This window comes from Lepus europaeus, chromosome 12, assembly GCF_033115175.1.
Source record: "Lepus europaeus isolate LE1 chromosome 12, mLepTim1.pri, whole genome shotgun sequence".
Lineage (NCBI taxonomy): Eukaryota > Metazoa > Chordata > Mammalia > Lagomorpha > Leporidae > Lepus > Lepus europaeus.
The window spans coordinates 36,126,333-36,146,984 of NC_084838.1; the positions used below are offsets into that span (position 1 = coordinate 36,126,333).

At 42.7% G+C, this 20,652-nt stretch overlaps 1 protein-coding gene across 2 annotated transcripts in view; it reads right to left on the reverse strand.

The window, feature by feature from the left end:
- Positions 1-20,652, reverse strand: part of NCBP1 (nuclear cap binding protein subunit 1) — a 43,371-nt gene that overhangs the window by 4,954 nt on the left and 17,765 nt on the right. For both annotated transcript variants that reach the window (XM_062207903.1, XM_062207904.1), the window contains 11 exons: positions 19,714-19,811; positions 18,708-18,771; positions 17,214-17,324; positions 12,571-12,635; positions 10,809-10,871; positions 10,589-10,663; positions 8,665-8,768; positions 6,347-6,469; positions 4,454-4,556; positions 3,629-3,722; positions 2,532-2,635 (listed from right to left, as the gene is read on the reverse strand). In XM_062207903.1, coding sequence (XP_062063887.1) covers positions 2,532-2,635; positions 3,629-3,722; positions 4,454-4,556; positions 6,347-6,469; positions 8,665-8,768; positions 10,589-10,663; positions 10,809-10,871; positions 12,571-12,635; positions 17,214-17,324; positions 18,708-18,771; positions 19,714-19,811 — 1,004 coding nt within the window. The remainder of the gene's footprint in view (positions 1-2,531; positions 2,636-3,628; positions 3,723-4,453; positions 4,557-6,346; positions 6,470-8,664; positions 8,769-10,588; positions 10,664-10,808; positions 10,872-12,570; positions 12,636-17,213; positions 17,325-18,707; positions 18,772-19,713; positions 19,812-20,652) is intronic.

Consider the following 20,652-nt stretch of genomic DNA (forward strand, 5'->3'; position numbering starts at 1 on the left):
TGCTGGTTTACTTCCCAAATGCCTGCAACAGCTGGAATTGCGCCAGGATGAATTCCATGAGCCAGGAACTCCATCCTGGTCTCCCACATGGGTGGCAGTGACCAAGTGCTTGAGCCATCATCTGCTGCCTCCCAGGGTGTGCATTAGCAGGGGGCAGGATTGGAAGCAGAGCAGGGACTCAAATCCAGGCACTCTGATATGGGATGTTGGCATCCCAAGGGGTGACTTAACCACCATGCCAAATGCCTACTCCATAACCTGTTCTTAAAGACTAGTGTAGTCTGGCCAGAAATAGTCCCATTTCTCCAGCAACACTGATGACTTCTCTTTCATTGTAAATAAGCACCTATCTTCACTCATTAGGCTCAGGTCAACAATGTGTCATTTTTCTTATTTCAATCTCCTATTAAATAGATTGGCTTGAAATGGCAAACTGAAAGATACTAACAGTAGCAACAGAAACAATTTTCTCTCTACTAAATGTAAATGCTAAATGTTGAAATTTTCTCCAAGTGGTGGTTTAACCTGAGGCTCACGTCACACACTTTAACTGTTTAACTACCACATACTCTTGGAAAGCCTAAACTCACTGTCGACAGCTTCTGACTAATGACCTTTAAGAATGAGGTATTTATTTATATGTTGTCTTAGCAAACAGCTCAAACAAGTTCATCCTGCGTGTGCTTTAAAGTGCATTTCCAGTATGCCTAGAAAGTTGCACAAACGGTTGTTCTAAAATAACCTTCTCAGCTACTTTTGCGTCTATAAACCAATCTACTATCTCCAGGATATAGCCCAGATTAGTACTTCTTTCTACAGATACTAACCTAGATGACAACTGATGTGGACGATAAGACTCTGCATGAGGTGGGCCATTGTGGTTCAGTGGCTTATGGCTGCATCCCGATCAGAGTGTCCGGTCTGAGCTCCCACTGCTGCATTCTGCAGCAGCCCCGGCTTCCTGCTAATGCGCTTTGGCAGGGCAGTGCACAATGGCCAAAGTACTTGAGTTCCTGAGACCCAGATGGAGTTCCTAGCTCCTGGATTTGGCCTGGCCCAACCCTGGCTGTTGCGGGCATTTGAGATATGAACCAGTAGATGGAAGATCCCCCATTACCACCTCCTCCATCTTCACCCCCACCCTAATGACTCTGCCCTTAAAAATAAATAAATCACTATTAAAAAAAAGATCTGGGGGCCGGTGCTGTGGCGTAGCAGGTAAAGCTGCCACCTGCAGTGCAAGCATCCCATATGGGCATCGGTTCGAGTCCCAGCTGCTCCACTTCTGATCCAGCTCTCTGCTATGGCCTGGGAAAGCAGTAGAAGATGGCCCAAGTCCTTGGGCCCCTTCACACACCTGGGAGACCCGGAAAAAGCTCCTGGTTCCTGACTTTGGATTGGCACAGCTACGGCTGTTGTGGCCCTCTGTGGAGTGAACCAGCGGATGAAGACCTCTCCTTTTCTCTCTCTCTCTCTCTCTGCCTAACTCTGCCTTTTAAAATAAAATATTAAAAATTTGTGCACAAACTTTCAGTCTAAAATGCTAGAAGATAGGATGGACAGGCAGAGCTCGTTCATCCTGAAGTCGGGGGAGAAGGTGTGGCAGAGTTAGAGATATCTGAGAGGACACAGAGCTCTTGCTCAACAACTTGATTCTAGAATGCCTGCCTGAGTCTGAATCCTGGCTCTGCACCGATTTGTGACTCTGGGAAAGCTGTTTAAACATTCTGTGACGATTTTCTTTAAAATGTGAACAGTGGAACCTCCTTTCACTCATAGTAATGGTTAACATAACAGGATGGTCAGTTTTCTCAGTGCAAACCTGAGAATGCTTTCTGTTGTATTTCTGATCGCCCACTGACTAGTGACAACCTTAGCTCACACCCCGTCACAGCGAGGACTCAGGCCGCGTCAGACCAGTGTCCTCACGTAATCACAGGTACCGCGGAGAAGGTAAAGGCTGCGATAGATTTTTGTTTCCAAGTAATTCACTTTTGTACTGTTTTGTGTCATCTCCTGCTATCTCAGTCCCAACCAATTCTAAAGCCTGTGAAATTTCACAAATAAGAACCAAGTTAATGAGAAGTTTCTTCCCTTTATGGGGAACAGGTGTAGAATGAATCCTCTGCATTGTATCTAGGATTTTGGGGCCAAGATGCAAATGTTTCCAGGCTTTCCTTGCCCTGGCATGATTGATATACCCGAGCCCCATCTGGCCTAGCAGAGACTCCAACACACAGCCAGCTCTTCCACATCCTCCTTCCCAACAGTCCTCTGACAGCACTTCTACCTGACTGGCTTAGACTTGATTCAACTGATGAGTGTGACCCTAAGAGATGCTGCAACCTGATGGGCTATGGGTATTTCCATTGTCTAGAAATACCTATGAAGTCCAATCCTACCAGAATGGACCATTAGGGTATTGACACCACCTAGTTTGGACCAGAATTTTTAGTTCATGTTTAAGAGACAACACATAACATATGCCAATTCTTAGAGAATTAAAAACGTTGTAAAGTCAGTCCTATTACCTAATAAAATCACGAGACAGTTCTGAAGAAAAGATCCAATTTGCTACTGCAGCACAATCAACAATCTGTGTACGAATCATCTTATCCACCAGTACAGCAATCATCTGTAATGAGACAATTATTAGGGTAAATATTAGGGTAAACATTTGTATGTATGCCAAAATAAAACTGCTATAAAGTAAAACAGTGGGGCTATAACATTCCTTCTTAGTGGCTATGAAATTAATCAATTTGGCCAGTAGGTCTTCAGATTTATTTTGCTCCTTGCTTGGTTCTAGTACTATAAGAAATATTAACAAATTGGGGCCAGTGTTGTGGTATAGCCTGAGATGCCCTCATCCCATATGGGCAATCAGTTCAAGTCCCAGCTGCTCCACTCCCGATCCAGCTCCTTGCTAATGGCCTGGGAAAAGTAGCAGAAGATGGCCCAAGTGTTTGGGCCCCTGCTGCCCATGTGGGAGACCTGGGAGCTCCTGGCTTCAGCCTGGCCCAGCACTGGCTGTTGCAGCCATCTGGGTGTGAACCGGTAGATGGAAGGCCTCCCTCTCTGTGTCTCCCTCTCTAACTCTTTCAAATAAATAGTCACACACACACACACACTAACAAAGATTGAATGAAAAGAACTAAATGGTAACACCTAAAAATTTTTTTTTTCTTTTTTTTTTTTTTTTTTGGACCGGCAGAGTGGATAGTGAGAGAGAGAGAGGAAGGTCTTCCTTTTGTGGTTGGTTCACCCTCCAATGGCCGCTGCGGCCGGCGCATCTCGCTGATCCGAAGCCAGGAGCCAGGTGCTTCTCCTGGTCTCCCATGCGGGTGCAGGGCCCAAGCACTTGGGCCATCCTCCACTGCCTTCCCGGGCCATAGCAGAGAGCTGGCCTGGAAGAGGGGCAACCTGGATAGAATCCGGCGCCCCAACCGGGACTAGAACCCAGTGTGCCGGCGCCACAAGGCGGAGGATTAGCCTGTTAAGCCACGGCGCCGGCCTTCAATGCCTTTTAATAATACACAGAATTAAAAAATTGTTTTACAAACAGAAACAGGTAATTAGTTGCCTAATTTTTGTAGTCAAACAATGAGGGAGCCACAACATGGCTTACCTGCGGATGGTTCCTCCAAACCTCAAACATAACTCTCAGCACGTGTAACTTTCCTTCATCACTCTCTGCTAGTGTTTTGAAGACTTCATGAAACCTTTAGACAACACAGGGAAAAAATGTCACATACACTTACTCCTTTTAATGTTTGCAAGGTTACTCAATTTATAATATCTAAGTGCAATATTACCAAATATTAATCATTGAAGATATAACAGAAAATCATATTATACTATAAGCTCAGGATCTAGGGACAAGTTAATGTTAAGGAACGGTCTGCAAATCTGAAGTGTCTGTTTTCATTCTCTGTGGGAACCCTGCAAGCAGTACAGAGCCTGGGAAGCTGGGAAGGAGTGAGATAGCCAGCTCCCTTCCCTCCCGCCGTGGCCGAAGCAGGATCCAGGATCTATAAGTTCTTTCTTTTGCTGAGCTGTCTGGTGAGTTAGAAATCAGTCTTTAGATGCCAACCTCTGGGTGGCTCCCCAGAATGTAGCTGGCTCTCATTTCTGCTTCCCTTGCTTTCAGAGGATGCTTCAGGCAGCACAGGAGCTATGGACTATATATATATACGACTGTTCCAAGGACCCGCGATTGTATTCGTTTCTCCAAATGTACGAAAAAGTATACATTCCATGTGTACACTTTACATACAGACTGAAAGAAGCCAGGGAACAGAAATTTTAACTAAAACAAAACCCACTGTGTGAAATTATATATTAAGATCTTCATATTAATCAATTTTAGGTTAAAAAAAAAAATCAGTGTATCACTGAAGCTCAGTGAGTCCCAAGCCCCCAGAAAGGCTCCGTGCTGCTGCTGCTCACTTACTTGGCCAGGGCACTGAAGGAGTGGCTGAAGGACTTGGCTGCCAAGTGCAGCAGGGTCTGCACAAACACCTCTATTTTCAACGGGTTGAAACTGAATCCTTCATCTGAAAAATAGTTCATAGCAAGATGAAAAAAAAAAAAAAAATCGAGTACAGCAATTCCTTGGTGCCTCACCTAGAACGAATGCTCAAAACAAAACACTATGTCAGACATTTATATAGCATCTTTTAGTATTAAAAAGAATAAAAGACCATTACTGATTTCAAATACTCAAAATATGAAACTAAGCACAATCTTAATTCTTAGTTCTATGGGACTATGTTTCCCAGCTGATCCTGTATGGGCCATTTCTTTAAAAGATGCTACACCGATTTCCTTATTCATAGTCTCCCTATATGATAGCAAGGTCATACATCAACAAAACTGGTAAACACCTAAGCTTATATCTTAAGATATCTGACAAAGGTCAGAGTTGTGGCAAAACTGGTTAAGCTGCTGCCTGCAATTCTGGCATCCCATATGGATGACAGTTCAAGTCCTGGCTGCTCCACTTCTGATCTAGCTCCCTGCTAATGCACCAAGGAAAGCAGAGGATGGCCCAGAGGTCCTTGGGTCCCTGCATCCATGTATTAGAGCTGGACAAAGCTTCTGGCTTCGGCCTGGCCATTGTGGCGGTTTGAGGAGTGAACCAGTGGACAGAAGACCTTTCTGTTTCTCTTTACTCTGTAACTGATACAGAGAGGGAGAGAGAGGGATGGATCTTCCATCCACTGGGTCACTCCCCAAATGCCTGCAATGGTGAGGGCTGAGCCAGGCTGAAGCCAGGAGCTTCTTCCAGGTCTCTCATGTAGGTGCAGGGGTCCAAGTACTTGGGCCTTCTTCTGCCATTCTCCTAGGTGCACTAGCAGGGAGCTGGATCAGCAGAGGAGCAGCTGTGACTCAAAGTGGTACCGATATGGGATGCTGGCACTACAGGTGGAGGCTTAACCTATGCAACATCTGGTCCCTAATAAATCTTGCCCCCGCCCTGGACAGAAACCTTACTTAAGGAATACAAACTTCATGCTTTTCATAGATATAACTTTAGGAATATAGTGATTCTTCCCACCATACCTGCCTCCCCTCCACACTCTCATTCCCACCCTTCTGACACTGCAGGTGGAGGCTTAACCTTCTATGCCACAGCATCGGCCCCTTTTCATGTACTTCTTAAAAAAGTACCCTCAGTATATTAAGGAAACATTAAATAACATTATTATTCTAGGGGCTGGCAGGTTAAGCCACTATCTGCGGCACTGGCATCCCACACGGACACAGGTTCAAGTCCCAGCTGCTCCACTTCTGATCCAGCTTCCTGCTAATGTGCCTGGGAAGGCAGTGGAAGATGGCTCAAATGCTTGAGCCCCTGCACCAAGTGGGAGAAGGGGAAAATGTTCCTGGCTCTTAGATTCAGTCTGGCCCAACTCCAGCAGCTGCAGCCATTTGGGGAGTGAACAAGCAAATGGAAGATCTGTCTGTCTCTCCCTCTCTGTAACTCTCCCTTTCAAATAAAATAAATAAGTCTTAAAGAAAAACAGTATTATTCTAATAGCTTACTTGGGAGAAAATATCCACTTTTATTCTTCCCATTCAGAACTCTTCTACAGTGAAAGTAAGGAATGTTTAAAAATCCTTGAATGATGATACATTTTACTTTGTGTATAGGATGCAATTTATATTCCTAATATAAGCTAGTTCACAGGGGGAAAATACCTGGGTTATAAGAACAACTTAACAGAGAGACATATTAATTTATGAAATTCATTGGAACTGAAGAGAAACTCACGTTGCCAGAGTCATGCTGATGCTTTACCTTGGCCTATACAGAGTTTCACTGAATACTGAATTCCCTTACCATCATCGTCGTCCTGGTTGGGGTTTGGTACATCTTTCAGAATGCTGAATATTTCATCGTTGGTGGCCTTACTTTTAAAGGCAACAGCTAAACAGAGGGCCACAGAATGTCCAGGAAGAGAATCTAAACACAGAATGGGGGAAGAGCAGATCAATTTTAAAAACTATTTTTACAAACAGTTAAGTAACTGAGAAACTTAAAAAAAAAATTCCCTTCAAAATAAAATACTCTTTTTCCCCCAAGATCAATACTTAGTGTATGTTCAAGGATGAGGGGTAAGAGGAAAAAGGATATAGTCACAACGGTCCTTTAGCAGCCTGTAGTTAATCTGGGCCTTTGTAAGTTCACAGCCTGGAATCAATGTATCGCTCTCTCATTTTTGCCACTGCCCTTCTTATTCCTGCTAAATTTGAGTTTGAACCAAGTAAACTGTCGAGTTGAAGGGTTTTTGCTGAGCCATACATCTGAAGTGACTCCCTGGGTTTATTATTAGTTCCTATCTGTCCAGTCAATCTATAAAATGTGTGCTAATATATCCTGTAAGCCATCACCAGAGCAACAGAAAATCTATTTTTAATGTAAGGCAGACAAAGAGGTAACAAAAAGGGCAATCCTGACATAGACTGAGTTACTAGACACCTGGCATGAATAGTCAGTTCCAACAGGTCACAGGAGGACAGTCCTGTAACACCTGCTCTAAGCTTTTCCCTGAAAATGGGAGAGAAAATAAAGGCAGAAAAACAAAAATCCTGTCACTTGTCAGGCAGCTTACACTCTGGCTGGGGAATAGAGATATTAGCATCAGAGAGAACAAAAGAGCCACATAAAACTGACTTATTAAAGGTTAAAAATTGGGGCTGCTGGTGTTGTGGTGTAGTGGGTAAAGCTACCGCCTGCAGTGCCAGCATCCCATATGGGCACCGGTTTGAGTCCTGGCTGCTCCACTTCTGATCCAGCTCTCTGCTACGGCCTGGGAAAGCAGTAGAAGATGGCTCAAGTCCTTGGGCCCATGTACTGCCATGGGAAACCAAGAGGAGGCTCCTGGCTTTGGATCTGCCCAGCCATGGCCATCTGGGGAGTGAAGTGGATGGAAGATCTCTTTCCTTTGTCTCTCAAATAAATAAATCTAAATAATAATAATGATAAAGGTTAAAAATGTTTACAGTACAACTGGGACCAAATCCTGGGAAGAGAACAGAAACTTAACTCTCTAGCCTACAATAAAGCCACAAAGAAAGAAAGACATAGGGAAGAATAAATAGCATGAGACAAATATAAGGATTAAAAAAAAAATTAAAATAGTAGTTCTGGCACTGGGGGAACAGGAAGAACATCCAGGAAGGCTCTGAATGCTAGGCTAGGCTACTCCTGAAGGGAAATGTCTGAGCTCCAGCAAAGACTGCAGCCGAAGATTCCCTGGGCCACCGTAACACACAGCAATGTCTAAGTGCTACATGCACTGCACAGGGCTATGAGCCTAGTCGCAGTGCACCAAATCTGTCCACTACTCAGAAGCAAAACTAGCTTGATCTCCTGGAATCAACTTCTTTATGGTAAAATTTGTACAAATATACCCAATTCTCAAGAGTTGCATGACACAGGAAACATACTTAACATCACAATTTCCAAGGAAAACAGGTGTCACTAGGAGAACCAGGGATATAGTATGAGAAGGCAATGAAGACCAGTTTCCAAACCCAAAGACCCTCTATACAACATGAAATGGAAGGCTCGCAGAAGTGCTGTGTTCAGAGCAATCTGAAAAACCCAATGTGGAAAAACTCCAGACAACAACGTACGTTACCTTAACTGAGTGTATAAACCAGGCAAAGTGCAAAACGGCACCATCAGATTATAGTCCCTCTGATTTATAAGGCCATCTGAGATTCTGTGACTAAAACTAAGAGAACTGTACTTAAGAATTTACTTCTAGAAGCACACTGCCAGATGTGTGCACCCACGTTGTCAACACAATCTTAACTGTCACTAGATAAGCAGTTCAAGCTATCTCCGTTGTCATGACAAATACACATTTTCAGTTTATAAGTTCTTCTTGCCACATTTAGCACCAAAAAGTTAAAATGATGTCTTCTTGTACATAATGTTGCAAACTGTATCAAGAGAAAAAAAACTATAAACCAGCGATGGCTAATTAGATCATGACAAAATCTTCAAAATGATGACAGAATACTAGTTAGTGACAGACTACCCTTCAAATACAGAAACTATAAACCCCATGAAGAGAGAAAGTCTTTTCACCTTAATTAACTGATTTCGAGGTAGTTTTTAAAGACAGAGGTCTTTGTTTTGTTACTTACTGCTACTTTCATCTCCATACTTGTAAATGCAGGTTGGGTTTGCAGGACACAGAGCTGAGAAGGTAGGAGGAACAATATCTAATATACGCTGATGGTAAGACAACCTATAATACAAACAACAGCCTCAGAACATATCTTTCACCAGTAGCATTCATGGTAACCCCCACCTTACCCGGAAAGGAATAATCTCCAATAATCTGAACTCAGACAACAACCAAGAAGCAAAAAGGTTTAAGAAAAAAAAAAAAAGGGGGGGGGGGGGCATGGGGAGGCTTTACATATCTAAGCCAGCAGACCAAAATTCAGGCCTACTTGAAATCTTACTGGCTTGCACTGAGGTATTACAGTGATAGTAAGCCCCAAGCCTGTTGGACTAGGATGTGGGGAGACAATGGGGTGGAGTGGAGCAGACAGCTGCATGACTGAGAGACTGGCTATATTATGCCCAGTGAACACATACTGAGGATGACAGGAACCGACTTTCTTACTGCCTAAGGATTCTGCAAGTCACAGCAGAGAGGAAGGCTATACATGCATGAGATATTGGGGCATGTTGTACAGCAGTGGGTAAAGGCCTCGCCTGGGGTTCTGGCATCCTGGACCAGGGAGCAGATCCCAGGGCTAACCACTCTGCTTTGGATCCAGCTTCCCACTAATATGCCTGGGAAGGCAGCATATTCTGGTCCAAGTACTTGAGTCCCTGCCACCCATGTGGGAAACCCACATGGAGTTCTGGGATTCTGGCTTCAGCCTGGTCTATACTCTGGCTGTTGCAAATGTTTGGGCAGTACATAGGCAGATGGAAGATCCATTTCTCTGTCACTCTGCCATGCAAATAAGTAAATAAATGGATATTAAAAAACTAAAGCCTCTATAATTTATAAAGTTGCTTTTCTCAGATATTTCATTTTAATAATAAAAAGCTGATTAATACCATACTCTACTATTACTTTGTGTTTTCTGGCAAATATCTTGTGAAAGAAAATCAGGAAATGCTCAATGAATGTTGGGGATATTAATAAATTCATAGTTTATAACTTATTGAATGATACAAACTCATTAGTCTCTACTGATACATAAAAAAGAAGATAAATATATAAATAGAGAGAAAAGACAGGTCTTTCTTATAGAAGAATGACAACCAATAAATGTAGGAAAAAACGGAGCAAGAATCACCACCCTGATAATTTGTGGCTAAGTGGAGAGCAGATGTTTGTGAAAAATAGGGTAAGAGTATAACCTTGGAATACCCTCCCACGAAATACTAACCCATCCCCAGGGGGAAGCCAGTGAGGTTCAGGTGGAGAGAGCTGGCTGACACTGGCATGACCCAGGGATCGAGATGAACATCACTGGGATGGGATCCATGTGCCTCCTGATGGGAGCACAGCAGAGTTTGCACATGAGGAGTGGTCACAGCAATCTAAGAAAGTTCTAGACTCTTTCCAACTGACAAGGACATGAAAGACTTGTTCAAGACCAGAGGGGTCAGAAGAGAATGACAACTCAATACTACATGTGTTCTTGAACAGGACACCAGAATGCAAAGACGTTTGTTGGGATGATGTAAAGTTTTAGCAGTGTCTGGGAACTGTACACTATTGCTATCCCAGGGCCAATTTCCCAAGTTGGAGAGTTGTATGCGGCTATGTAGGACAGCGGGCTTCGTGTGAGAAAACACATGTAGTGGATTCTGAGGGAGGAATGGGCCACTATGTCTGCACCTTGTTCTCAAAGGTCAAATGGTGCACAGAGAAAGAGGGAAAAAAGGACTGAGCATCAGAGCAAATGTGTACAATGTCAACAACCAGGGAATCTCCATGAACAGGATACGAACTCCTTTGTACTATCTGGGCAACGCTTCTAAACATTTGAAATCGTTTTACAGCTTGAATACTTGGTACTTAAAACACAAAGAACTTACCTCATACATTTTTCTAGAACTTCTCTTACAAACTTTGGTTTGGGACTTTCCAGATCTTGAGTAAGACAGTCTGACCTAATGAAGAAACGTGGCTTTGTAAGTTCTGACACATTTGCACTTGCTCTTAGCAGACAGTGAAGATGTCTGATTTTATGTCACGGTTTCAAATAACAGTCTTCTGACTCAGGAGAAAGGAAGAATAAAAGATATCACCACTTACCAATCTTCCCAGCTCCAACGGAACTGGAAGTTACTTAGATGATGAGAAAACCAATTAATAAACCTATATAGTGAAAAGGAGACAAATAGAAAGGAGCGGTCATAATTTAGAACAATAATTTGTCTAATTCTTCAGATAAAACCTTACAAAGGCATGTTCCCCTACACAGTTGTATTTTCTCTTGCCACTTTTTTCTCTGCAAATCCTCTCTTTTGTAACAGTCCCTATCTCACCTCTCCAACATTAATATCTTCTGTTCTTTCTAGGTAACAGACATGACTCATACACCTGTTTTATGTAGGGACACTAAGATGAAATTGAAATTAAAAGATTAATGCTAAGAATTTTGTATAGCCCAATAAGTACCTGCTGAATGAATGGTACAATAGGGGTACTCAACACAACTGGCATTTTATTAACTATAGTGAGGGGGGAAAAAAAAATCAGACACTTTTTTTTCCATGACACTTTTTTTAAAAGATTTATTTATTTTAAAGACAGAGTTACAGAGATAGAGATAAGAGAGGCCTCCCATTCACTGGTTCACTCCCCAGATGGCCACAACGGCCAGAGCTGCGCCAATCCAAAGCCAGGAGCCAGGAGCTTCTTCAGCCCATATGGGATGCTAGTGCTTCAGGCCAAGGCTTTAACCTGCTGTGCCACAGCGCTGGCCTGACACTGTCTTAAAGAACACCCCCCGGGGCCAGTGCTGTGGCGCAGCGGGTTAACACCGTGGCCTGAAGCGCCAGCATCCCATATGGGTGCCAGTTCGAGATACCCAGCTGCTCTACTTCCGATCCAGCTCTCTGCTATGGCCTGGGAAAGCAGTGGAAGATGGCACAAGTCCTCGGGCCCCTGCATCTGCGTGGGAGATCTGGAAGAAGTTCCTGATCAGCGCAGCTCTGGCCATTGCAGCCAATTGGGGAGTAAACCAGTGGATGGAAGACCTCTCTCTCTCTCTGCCTCTCCTCTGTGTAACTCTTTCAAATAAATAAATAATTTTTTTTAAAAGAAAAAAGAGGAATGCCTCCCATATGTCTAGCATTTCAATCACTGAAATTACTCGAGGTAATAGGTGACACAGGATAGCCCTTACTGACAATTTTCAGATATGGAATATAAACAATGGACATAAAAGATCGTGGAAATGGAAGAAATGTCCAATACTTGTCCTTATTTGGGAAACTGACAGAAGAAATAACACCAGCTAATAAAGGTGACCACACAAACTCACCCTGCAAAATAGTGGATATGTAACTACCACAGATATAAAAATACAATATGGTCTTTTCTATAAGCAGACAGTCATGAAGTTAAAGGTCTGAAAAGACGTCTTGTCAAAGCTAATTATTTTAGGAGATACCATCAATTCACATTATGGGTATTCTTCAAAAAAATTTATGGGAGGCAGAATTAAAATGTTTATTTTGGGGTAAAACATTTAGAAGTTACATGCATAATAAGCAACATTAAACTCTCCTACACAAGAATTAGTCTAAAACCCCTTTTGAAAGGTTATGTGTAATTTTAAGAGAAAATATCGAAAAAATGAATTAAATGAAAGAACAAGCGCATGGGCGTTCTGCACTGAAGCCTGAAACAGAAACTAACGCTGAAGTAGAGCAGGTGTACGTCTTGTTATTACACAAGGGCTGTTTGGAGGAGGCAAGAAAGAAAACGCAATGTTTTGATCAAATCCGTTTATGAGGTACAACGAGAAGCTGTTAGCATTAAGTATGGAAATATGATGGCAATACTATACCTGTCTACACATGTAGTGTTCATGGTATCCAAACGCATGTACAACATTTCAGTTGCCTGTGCAAGCTGTGGATTTGAGGTTAAGGAAAACTATTCAACCTCTTCTGAAATAAGTGATGACAGAAAAATAAAATACTTCCTGCCTTTGAAAATCTTTTTCCATTTTTTTATTTGAAAGAGAAACAGCGGGGAGGGAGGGAGGGAGGAAGAGAGAACACATTTGTGTGCTGCTTTATTCCCCAGATGCCCACAACAGCCAAGGCTTGGCTAGGCCAAAGCCAGGAGCCTGACCCTCAATCCAGGTCTCCCACATGAGTGGAAGGGACAACTACCTGATGCATCACCTGCTGCCTCCCTAGCTACACATTAGCAAGAAGCTGGCATAGGATGCAGCCTCCCTAAGCGGCTTCTTAACCACTGTACCAAACATGCACTCGATTAATGTTGAACATAACCAATTTAACAGCTTGGAAATATCAATGTACACTAAAAACTGGACTGTACACACCCATGAAATCAAGGAAATACCTTAAGGGCTGGCGCTGTGGCGCAGGTTGAAGCCCTGGCCTGCAGCAATGGCATCCCATATGGGCGCCAGTTCAAGTTCCAGCTCTCTTCTAATGTACCTGGGAAAGCAGGATAGAATGGCCCAAGTGCTTAGGTCCCTGGACCCACATGGGAGACCTGGAGGACGCTCCTGGCTCCTGGATTCAGATCAGCACAGCTCTGGCCATTGCAGTCATTTGGGGAGTGAACCATCAGATGGAAGACCTCTCTTCCTCTGTCTCTACCCTTTTACTTTTTATAAAAAGATTTATTTGAAAAAGAAAGAAAATACTCCAAGATTTCCCCTTTCCCCCTTCATTCCTCTTCAAGCAATCATTGATCTATTATTTAACTAGATTTTGTATTTTCTCTACTTTCATAAGAATGGCTCATATTCTATGAATTATTTGGTATCTTTCAGTGTAGTCATTTTTCAATTCATTCATGTCGCTGGCTGCATCAAAAACTTGTTTGTTGTTGAGTAGTAGTCTATTGTAAGAACACAACAAAATTTGTTTATCCATTCACATGTGGATGGATATTTAGATTATTTCCAGTTTGGGAATATTATAAATAAAGCCTTCTATGAACATTAATGTCTCAAACTTTGTGGGATATAGTTTCATTTCTCTTGGGTAAATACCTAGGAATAGAACAGCTAGATTTACAGTGGATGGGGGCCGGTTCGAGTGTTGGCTGCTCCGCTTCCGATTCATCTCTCTTATGGCCTGGGAAAGCAGTAGAAGATGGTCCAATTGCTTGGGCCCCTGCACCCGTGTGGGAGACCTGGAGGAAGCTCCAGGCCCCTGGCTTCAGATCGGCCCAGCTCGGCCACTGTGGCCATTTGGGGAGTGACCAGTTCTCTCTCTGTCCCTGCCATTTCCTGGTTCACTTCCCACAGGCTCACAGTGGTCCTGGGCCGAGCCTGGAGCTGAATGTGGCAGTCGGGGACTCAATCCAGGTCTCCCATGTAGCGGGGAGGAACCCAATTACTTGAGCTATTACTACGATCTTCCAGATTCTGCAATAGCAGGAAACTGGAATTAGGAGCTAGAGCTGGGGACTGAACCCAGGAATTCTGATATGGGATGTGGGCATCCTAGCCACTAAACGAAATGGCTGTCCCTATATTTAAATTTTAAAGAAATGCCAAATTACTCTTATGAAGTGATCATATATATATTTTTAAAGACTTCCTTATTTATTTGAAAGAGCTACAGAGTGAGAACTCTTCCATCCGCTGGTTCACTCTCCAAATGGCCACAATAGCAAGGCTTAGGCCAGGTTGATGTAAGGAACTTCTGGGTCTTCTATGGGTGGCAGAGCCCCAGGTACTTGGGCCATCTACTGCTTTTTCCCAGGCTGTTCGCAGTGAGCTGGATCAGAGGTAGAGCAGCCGGAACACCGGCTGGCTCCCACATGGGATGCCAGTGCTGCAGGTGGCAGCTTTAACCACATACCACAATGTCAGCCCAATTATAGTTTCTTATATTCACCTTCAGCAGGATATGAAAGTTCCAGCTGCTTTTTAATTCTGATCATTTGAGTGGATAGTGGTTAAGCTCATTGTGGTTTTAATTCTAAAGGTTAATCATGTTGAGTATCACTATGCTTGACCACCATCTATACTTCTCCTTTGCCCAAGTATCTGTTCAAATCTTTTACTTTTTAAATTGCATAGTCCCAATTTAGTTTCTTTGTATATTCTAGGCTTTATGTATTAAAGTCCATTTTTTTTGCAAATTCTTTCTCCCAGTATGAAGTTTTTCATTTTATTGAAGAGTAAAAGTTGACCCGCACAGGAGATCTGGAAGGAGCTCCTGGCTCCCAGCTTTGGCTCAGCTAGGCTCTGGCTATTGCCGCCACCTGGGGCATGAACCAGCAGATGCGCTCTCTCTCTCTCTCTGCTCCCCCCCTTTCTCCCTCTTTTCTCTTTGTAACTAATTTTCAAATAAAAATAAATATTTAAAAAAAACATGAAGATTGTTGGGGCCAGCATTGTTGTGCAGTCAGTTGGGCCACTGCCTGCAATGCCAGCATCCCATATGGACACAAGTTCAAGTCCAGCTGCTCCACTTTCCATCCAGTGCCCTAATGCACCTGGAAAAGCAGTGGAAGATGGCCCAAGTTTTTGGGTCCTTGCACCCATGTGGGAGATCTGGATGGAGTTCTGGGCTTGTGGCTTCAGACTGGCCGAGCCCTGGCAGTTGCGGCCATTTTGAGAATGAACCAGCTGATGGAAGCTCTCTCTTCCTCACTCCCTCTTTTCTTCTCTGCAATTCTGCCTTTCAAATAAGTAAATCTTAAAAAAAAAAATGAAGACTGTTAGAGTGGATACAAGCACAGCTTGATGCTGTATATAAGAAACCCACAAAATATGATACAGAAAATCTAAAAATCAGAAAACATTCTAACCAAAACAAATCTGGTGAAGTTATATTAACATAAAAAAATGTAATTTTTAAGGCAAAAATCGATGTAAGATAATCACTTCAAAGTGACAAAAGTTTCACTTCACCAAAAAGATGACCGAGGGAACTACAAGAAATAGCAAATACACAACTAGAGAGGGAGCTTAATACACTTCTCCAAATACCTCAGAGAAGTAGCAGACAAAAGAATTTAGTTAGACAGTAGACGTTTTAAGAAAACTGATTTAATGCACTTAGAGAAACCTGAACCTTTAAATGGCAAAATATAGTCTTCTTATATTTCCAGTGACACAACAGTTTAAGAAGCAAGGGAGGGACCGGCGCTGTGGCGTAGCAGGTAAAGCTGCCTCCTGCAGTGCTGGCATCCCATATGGGTGCCAGTTCGAGTCCCAGCTGCTCTACTTCTGATCCAGCTCTCTGCTATGGCCTGGGAAAGCAGTAGAAGGTGGCCCAAGTCCTTGGGCCCCTGTACCCGCGTGGGAGGCCCTGAAGAAGCTCCTGGCTCCTGGCTTCAGATTGGTGCAGCTCTGGCCATTGAGGCCAATTGGGGAATGAACTAGCAGATGGTAGACCGATCTCTCTCTCTCTCTCTCTCTGCCTCTCCTCTCTGTGTAACTCTAACTTTCAAATAAATAAATAAATCTTAAAAAATAAATAAATAAAAGGGAAGGGAAGGAATGACCATCATGTCACCATGATGAGAGTGGAGGGGTCCCAGGGAAGGACGACCAACTGAGTTGAAGGCACGGCAATGCAGTCTCTGTTATAACAGGGGGAGGGATCATGAGCTAGCCGCCATGTCCATGTCTCGTACTCAGATGTTTCTCAATCAAAACAAAGCAAATCAGAACCACACTCTTAAACCCTCAAGCCTGAGGAAATAACATCAAAATTGAGAAATGCTACCTCAATAAATTAATACTTTTCTCAAAATGGGGACAGACTGTCCACTATTTTTATGTTAGAAGTCGAACACTGGCCAGCGCCACGGCTCAATAGGCTAATCCTCCGCCTGTGGCACCAGCACCCCGGGTTCTAGTCCCAGTTGGGGCGCTGGGTTCTGTCCCGGTTGCTCCTCTTCCAGTCCAGCTCTCTGCTGTGGCCTGGGAAGGCAGTGGAGGATGGCCCAGGTGCCTGGGCTCTGGACCCGCATGAGACCAGGAGGAGGTACCTGATTCCTGGCTTCAGATTGGCGCGGTGCGCCAGCCGCAGCAGCCATTGGGGGGTGAACCAATGGAAAAAGAAGACCTTTCTCTCTGTCTCTCTCTCACTGTCCACTCTGCCTGTCAAAAAAAAAAAAAAAAAAAATCGAACATTAGGTATACAAAGGATTATTTATCCTTATCCTCCAATCAAATGAATAACTAATCTACTGGAGATCAAAGCCAGAAGACTGTATTTTAGTCCAGGAGAATTAAATTTTTCTTTTTTTTAATATGGAAAATGCCAAGATGTTTTCTTTTATAGTATTTTTGGGGACTTCTTAACCCAAACAGTGATGTATGTATCTATACAGACAACTTTGCTGGTATATAAGTACACATATGTAATACAGGCATGCTCCCATGCACACACTCATACAAAATTTAAACACACAAACAGAAAAAGTTAATAATCCTTTAAAGCCAGGCCAAAAAATAAGTCTGAAAAGCAAAGGAAAGGATACAACTTGGGGTAGAGAGCCAGGCTGAAGTTTGCACAGCTCAATGAGAAGTGTTGTGTACATCACATCAATGTGAGGTGGTGCTGGAAGCTGGAACAGCTCTGCAAAGATCACCTACAAAACAATCAAGAGTCAGAAGCCAAAACAAATGCTATCTTAGCACTCCCACTATTCAAAAGGCCTTCATTCTAAATTCATGGCATTTGTAATGAAAAGAATGACTTTTTAAACCTTTAAAATTTTGCTCTTTTAAAGCCCCATACTGAGTACAGAAACAAGCACCTCTTCTCTATGACTGAGCCAGGAAAGAACATAAGATTAATGTGCATTTGATCCATGCTCCTCCCAGAGGGCCACCTGACTAGTTCCCATGTGGAAATTTCAAAGCAGATTCAGGAAGGCAGTTTGCTGAGGGACTCAAGAGATGGATTAGAGCTTTGTTCCTTTAAGCAGTGAGCACACATTTGATTCCGAGGACAGGAAACAGATGACAGTCAAGTCATTCCACACTGCCACCTGAAAGACACCTAGTCCCAACTTTGTCATGCTTCTCACTCAGAAACTTCTGGTCCCCCCAACCACTTCTAAAGCCCTGGCCTACACTCTCTCCCCTTAACCCAGCTTTCACACTCCTATACTTCAGTCTGCTGAATTTCTATACATGGTGCAGAATAAAAATGACACACTTTGCATTTCAATCGACATCTCAATGAACCAAGTTCACAGCAAAAGCAAACTCGTGTTTAATAGATAGGACAGACATTAAAAAAATATTTTTTACAAAGCACAAAACTGTAATATAAATAAAATGTGCATCTCAAAATAACTGGGCTCTCTCAAGAACACTTTAGCATAACAGAATAAGGCAGGAATCGGTTTGATCTGTGTCAAGCAGACATCATCCGTGACTTAAATTAATTCAATCTCTACAAAGCTCAGCTGTACTACTATCACCCTGTGTCTGAGTTCACATGGGTGCACAGCATTGCTGCTTGTCATTCTTTCAAGCCATTTGGCTCTTTTGATTTCTGAGAGTAAATAAAGACTCATTCCTACCCTGAGTTACATGAAATAATACACTAGACAAGTGTATGTTATTAACGTGAGGCTAGAACAGCCAAAAACATGCTATCTGCCTGAAGTAAAATAGCATATTAAACTAGTTAAGCCACTTATACATGTTAAGTGGACAATTTATTGATAGAGTGTGAAGTTAACTTACATTATCCTTGATAACTATCCATGAATGAAGACATACTATTTAAATAATTTATAGGCAACCAAAAGTTCCATTGGGCTACTGGTCTCAACCTCCTTTTTTCTCTTTACTAACATGGCTAACAGAGCACCAAAACTGACAGCAATTTCCTCGCCCCTTGTTAATTTTCACTACCTGACAAGTAGCAAGGAAAAAAAAAAAAAGCTAAGAACAGATTATACTTTAAGGTCAACAGAAAGATTCTACAATTTAGAATAAGCTCCACATGGAATGCATACCTCAACGATGTGGTAGTTCAAGGGGATCTTGTTCTTCCCTGGATAGCTCACTAGCTGTGCAGCACTGTAAAAAGTATAATTGAAGTTTAATAAGTATACAAAGATAAACGAAGAATCAAATAAGCAGTCTCAAAAGCAGTGTGTTCAGATATAAAGAAATCTTTTCTGAAATGTTCTAATTTAACTATGGCATAAATGATTTTGTTTACCACAAGAAACAGGAGTCTAAGCAATACTAAAAAAGAATATTCAGATCTACTAACTTAGTTTTGATAGCGTAGATCATCCCAACATACTATATTCCTTTCCACCTTAAAATCTTAAGCCAAAACTTTAAGGTTAAGAAAATTTTATTAAAAATACACTCTACCAAAGCTTGGGCTTCTAAATACTAGAAAATAGCAAAAACATTAGTATTCATTTATTTCCATGACATCCAAACCAAAAATAACTCCCTATTAAAGTGTTTTTTTTTTTTTTTTGTTTTGAGAGAGTGGACAGTGAGAGAGAGACAGAGAGAAAGGTCTTCCTTCCGTTGGTTCACCCCCCGAATGGCTGCTGCAGCAGATCCGACGCCAGGAGCCAGGTGCAGGGCCCAAGCACTTGGGCCACCCTCCACTGCTTTCCCGACCAGAACAGAGAGCTGGACTGGAAGAGGGGCAACTGGGACAGAATCCAGCGCCGCAACCAGGACTAGAACCCAGGGTGCCGGCACCACATGCGTAGGATTAGCCTAGTGAGCCGTGGCGCTGGCCTCAAGTTCTCTATAACACATGACAAATAGCCACAGGGGGGAAAAAAAAAACCAGCATCACATGTTCACTACATAATATTTGAGGGTGAGGAGCCTTGAGAACCAAGCGCTTTTAGAGATTAGCTTTGTCTAGCAAGACAGGGAGTCAGGATAGAAGATTCTCTTACACTCATAACGTGCATTTTGCTCTTAGCAAATCGCCAGAAGGGCTGCTCTTTCTGGCCTCTGAGAGTGCCACGGGGAGAACCTTACCAAGTCTTCCTTTCCTTCCAGTGGGACTTGATGATGCAGTGAAGATTCTCTTCGATTACAAATCTTTCCACTGAATGACTCCCTGGCATGACAGGACCCTGCAGAGAAAAACCAAGTGTATACATATCCAGCAAAACACCCACCTCTTTCCTTGGGAGGACAGTGATTATTTTGTGTATTGATGCTCTCTAGCAGCCCCCCAAAATGTAAGTACAAGAGAAACAAATTCCGAGGTTCACTCTAGTTTCCCTTGCACAATGAATCACAAGGACTTTACCAGTCTTCAATGTAAACTAGGTTTTGTTAGATTTAGATTACATAATTTTGACTAAAAACATTGCATTACATATGGAATATGGCAAAGCAGGCAGTAAGGTGCTAATTTTGCATATGCAGCTGATTATCCAGTAATTTTTTTACTCTGAGGTAGAACACACATGAAATTCTGAGAACCTAAGCACCTTCCCACAGCACAGAAAAGAGATCAGCAAAAACAAACTCAAATTTGACATGAACTTCAAAAGCTCACAGAAAGTAAGAATTTAGAAGTCTTTTTTTGGTGCAAAAAACTTTTGAAAGATCCTTTATAGGTTTGAAAAAGTTCATGGAAAATGTGAATTATCAAAAAACTACATGGATTTCCAAAATAAACTTGTCTTTTAATTCCATTTCTTCACAAACATTTAAAAGTAGGCTTGTAGGTGGTAGTTATAAATTTAGAGACAATTTTGCCCCAAAATGGAAATTGGGCAAATTCTAGACACTTCCAGTTGTCACAACTGGGGTTGGAGGAGCGCTGCAGGCATCTAGAGGGTGGAGCACAAGGATATCAGGTACCTTACAATACACAGGACAGCCTCCGCAAGTTATCTGCCCCAAGATGGCCACTGTGCCGAGGCTGAGCAACCCTGCAACACTAAGCCACAGGTCTGAGACTGC